At 46.8% G+C, this 3,788-nt stretch overlaps 1 protein-coding gene across 1 annotated transcript; it reads right to left on the bottom strand.

Moving 5' to 3' along the window:
• Positions 1-681: 681 nt before the first annotated feature.
• Positions 682-1,626, bottom strand: LOC102462254 (olfactory receptor 52N1-like). The gene has a single exon (XM_014571751.2). The coding sequence runs from the start codon at positions 1,624-1,626 to the stop codon at positions 682-684; it is 945 nt and encodes a 314-aa protein (XP_014427237.2).
• Between the last annotated feature and the right edge of the window lie 2,162 nt (positions 1,627-3,788).

The following is a 3,788-nucleotide window of genomic DNA, read 5'->3' as shown; positions in this document are numbered from 1 at the left end:
TGTTTTAGGAAATCCGAATGCTGGCTTGCGCAAGTGTCAGTGGGGTGACAAAAGAGGTGAGTAACTACGCACTTCTAGAAAGTGTAGTGGAGTAAAAAGTACAATATTTTCAAAAAAAGCTACTTGAGTAAAAGTCAAAGTATCACAAAAATAAATTACTTGAGTAAAGTACAAATACGAAAAAAATGTACTTGAGTAGTGTAATGAAGTATTTCTACTTAGTTACTTTCCACCTCTGCCAAAGAGGATGGAGAGAGGCTGTTCTCAGTGGTGCCAGATGGCAGAACAAGGAGCAATGGTCTCAAGTTGTGGTGGGAGAGGTCTAGGTTGGATATTAGGAAAAACTATTTCCCTAAGAGGGTGGTGAAGCACTGGGATGGGTTCCCAAGGGACGGGGTGGAATCTCCATCCCTAGAGGTGTTTAAGTCTCCGCTTGACAAAGCCCTGGCTGGGATGATTGAGTTGGGTTGGTCCTGCTTTGGGCAGGGGGCTGGACTCAACAACTCTTGAGGTCTCTTCCAACCCTGGGATTCTATGATTCCCCAGTTTGTGTCATAGTTACAGCCCTGTAAGGCCATGAAGAGGTTTAATATCTCTCTTGTTAGGGAAGAGGACTCAGCACCAAGTCATCAGCCAGCTCAGAAGAATCTCGGTCTGAAGACCAGAGCACCGGGGAAAAAATTACTCCATCTCAATTATGTGCCTCAGCAGCCTGTCTCGGATCTGTTTGGTCCTCACCCCGTAGATGATGGGGTTCAGAAAAGGGGGCATTAGCATGTGCACATTGGCCATGAGAATGTGGACATACAGGGGCACATGGTGGCCAAGCCGGTGTGTGAACATGGTGAAGAGAATTGGGATTCCAAAGGCTAAAATGACACAGAGGTGGGAGCTGCAGGTCCCAAAAGTCTTCAGCCGGGCATCCTTGGTGGGGAGGCTGAAGATGGCCCTGAGGATCTGGGTGTAGGAAACTGTGATAGAAAACACATCCATAACAGCGACCATGAGTGTTACAGTGAGGCCGTAGTAATCACTGAGGCTGGTGTCCGTGCAGGACAGTTTCACCACAGACATCATCTCACAGAACGAGTGCGAAATGACGTTGGTTCGGCAATACGGCCATTGTCTCGCCAGGAAGGGAGAGGGCAGTGAGACGATGCAGCTGCGCAGCACCACGGCCAGGCCTATCCTGGCAACCACAGAGTTTGTCAGGATGGTGGAATGTCTCAGGGGATGGCAGATGGCCACGTAGCGATCCAAGGCCATGGCCGCGATGATCCCAGACTCCATTGCTGAAAAGCTACCTATGAAGAACATCTGGATGAGGCACGAACCAAAATCGATCTCCCTGGAATTGAACCAGAAGATGCTCAGTGTTTTGGGCAGGGTGGACGTGGACAAGACCAGGTCGGTGACAGCCAGCATGCAGAGGAAATAGTACATGGGCTCATGGAGACCCGGCTCTGTCTTCACAATGAAGAGGATGGTGAAGTTCCCCAAGATGGCCATGACATACATGGTGCAGAAGGGGATGGAGATCCAGACATGGGCTGCCTCCAGGCCAGGAATGCCCAGCAGGATGAATGTGGAGGGGTTGGTAAAGTTGGTTGTGTTGGACTTTGACATGGATCAGGAGAAAAAAACGTCCAACCCTGAGAAAGAACAATGTCTCCTGCATGTACCGTGCACTTCCCTGACTTCCTGAATGTGCCCAGGTTCTCTGATGATGCTCATAGAACAAATGCCTGGAAGGAAAGACAATGTTGATGAGAAACACGACCCGCACTGCTGGGGCCTCTTCTCACATGTGAAGCAAACTCCTCACTCTTCACACAATGAAAAATAACATTGACATTATTCAGAGACGTGAATTCTGAGCAACTTACCCAGCTCATTCAAGTTCCTTATTTTCTGGTGCTCTTTGGGTTGGAAACTCCTACATGTCATGGGGTGGGAAAACTCAGTCGGCACCAGCAGGAAACACAAGCATGGATATTGGTCATCCCCCCTTGTTCCAGGCTGCATTCATCTACCTGAACCTTCAGAATCTGAGACTGGAAAAAAAATAAAGCTTTGCCAAGATTTGTACCATGGGAAAACTGGAACACACTTTGGGGAAAAGACTTCGGTGTCACTGATAGCAACTCAATGGAAACATCTGCTCAATCCCAGCAGCGGCCAAAGAAAGACCATGTTTGGATACCTATGGAATGGGATGGAGGACAACCTGCACTGGACATGTGCTGAGGACTCGTCACCTCTTCTCTATAAAGGACAGAGCAGAAAGAAAGGGATTACTCGTCACAAGCTGTGAGAATGGGGGGCGCCTGCCCTATGAAGTTCAGTAAGGATGAAGTTTAATAAGGACGAATGCAAAGTGGTCCACTTAGGAAGGAACAATCCATTTCACACACAGAGAATGGGAAGCGACTGTCGAGGAAGGAGTACGGCAGAAAGGGATCTAGGGGTCATAGTGGGCCACAAGCTAAATATGAGTCAACAGTGCGATGCTGTTGCAAAAAAACCAAACATGACTCTGGGCTGCATTAACAGGTGTGTTGTAAGCAAGACACGAAAAGTCATTTTTCTGCTCTACTCTGTGCTGCTTAGGCCTCAATTGGAGTATCGTGTGCAGTTCTGGGCACCGCATTTCCAAAAAGAGGTGGAGAAATTGGAGAAGGTCCAGAGAATAACAATAAAAATGATTAAGGTCTAGAGAACATGAGCTATGAAGGAAGACGAAAAGAATTGGTCTTGTTTAGTATAGAAAAGAGAAGTCTGAGAGGGAACATGCAAACAGTTTTCAGTTATCTAAAAGGGTGTCATAAGGAAGAGGGATAAAACTTGTTCATCTTGGCCTCTGATTATATTACAAGATGCAATAGGCTTAAACTGCAGCAAGGGAGGTTTAGGTTGGACATTAGGAAAAACTTCCAGTCAGGGTGGTCAAACACTGGAATAAATTGCCTAGGAAGGCTGTGGAATATTCATCACTGGAGATATTTAAGAGGAGGTTAGATAAACATCTATCAGGGATGGTCTAGATGGTACTGGGTCCTGCTGTGAGGACAGGGGACTGGATTCAATGACTTTTTGAGGTCCCTTCCAGTTCTAGTGTTCTATGATTCCACAATACTATAAGGTAGGTGCATAACTGGCTGGATAACCATACTCAGAGGCTGTGTCTACACTGGGCCACTTATTCCGGAAAATCAGCCGCTTTTATGGAATAAGGTGCGAGCTGTCTACACTGGCTCTTGAATTTCCGGAAAAGCAACGGCGTTCTACTGTACAAAATCAGCCGCAATTCCAGAAAAGCTACGCTGCTCCCGCTCGGGCATAAGTCCTTATTCCAGAACACTGTTCCTGAAAAGGGCCAGTGTAGACAGCCCAGGAGTCTTTTCTGGAAAAAAGCCCCGATTGCAAAAATGATAATCGGGGCTCATTTCCGGAAAAGCACGTCTACATTGGCCACAGCTGCTTTTCCGGGAAAAGGGCTTTTCCGGAAAAGCATCTGTGGCCAATGTAGTCGCTCTTTTCCGGAAATACTTATAACGAAAACTATTCTGTTTTAAGCATTTCCGGAAATTCATGCCAGTGTAGACACAACCAGAGAGTGATTATTAATGGTTGACAATCCTGCTAGAAAGCTATAACTAGTGGGGCTCCGCAGGGGTCTGTTTTGGGACCAGCTCTGTTCAATATTTTCATCCACGATTTAGATATTGGTATAGAAAGTACACTTATTAAGTTTGCAGATGATACCAAGCTGGGAAGGGTTGGGACTG

The sequence above is a fragment of the Pelodiscus sinensis genome, chromosome 1, assembly GCF_052426305.1.
Source record: "Pelodiscus sinensis isolate ZL-2025 chromosome 1, ASM5242630v1, whole genome shotgun sequence".
NCBI classification, from domain to species: domain Eukaryota; kingdom Metazoa; phylum Chordata; order Testudines; family Trionychidae; genus Pelodiscus; species Pelodiscus sinensis.
Note: the sequence above shows the minus strand (reverse complement) of the source record. Positions and strands in the feature narration are given on the sequence as shown.

Excerpts from the sequence above, each read along its gene's own strand:
- LOC102462254 (XM_014571751.2), bottom strand. The coding sequence starts at position 1,626 with ATGTCAAAGTCCAACACAACCAACTTTACCAACCCCTCCACATTCATC.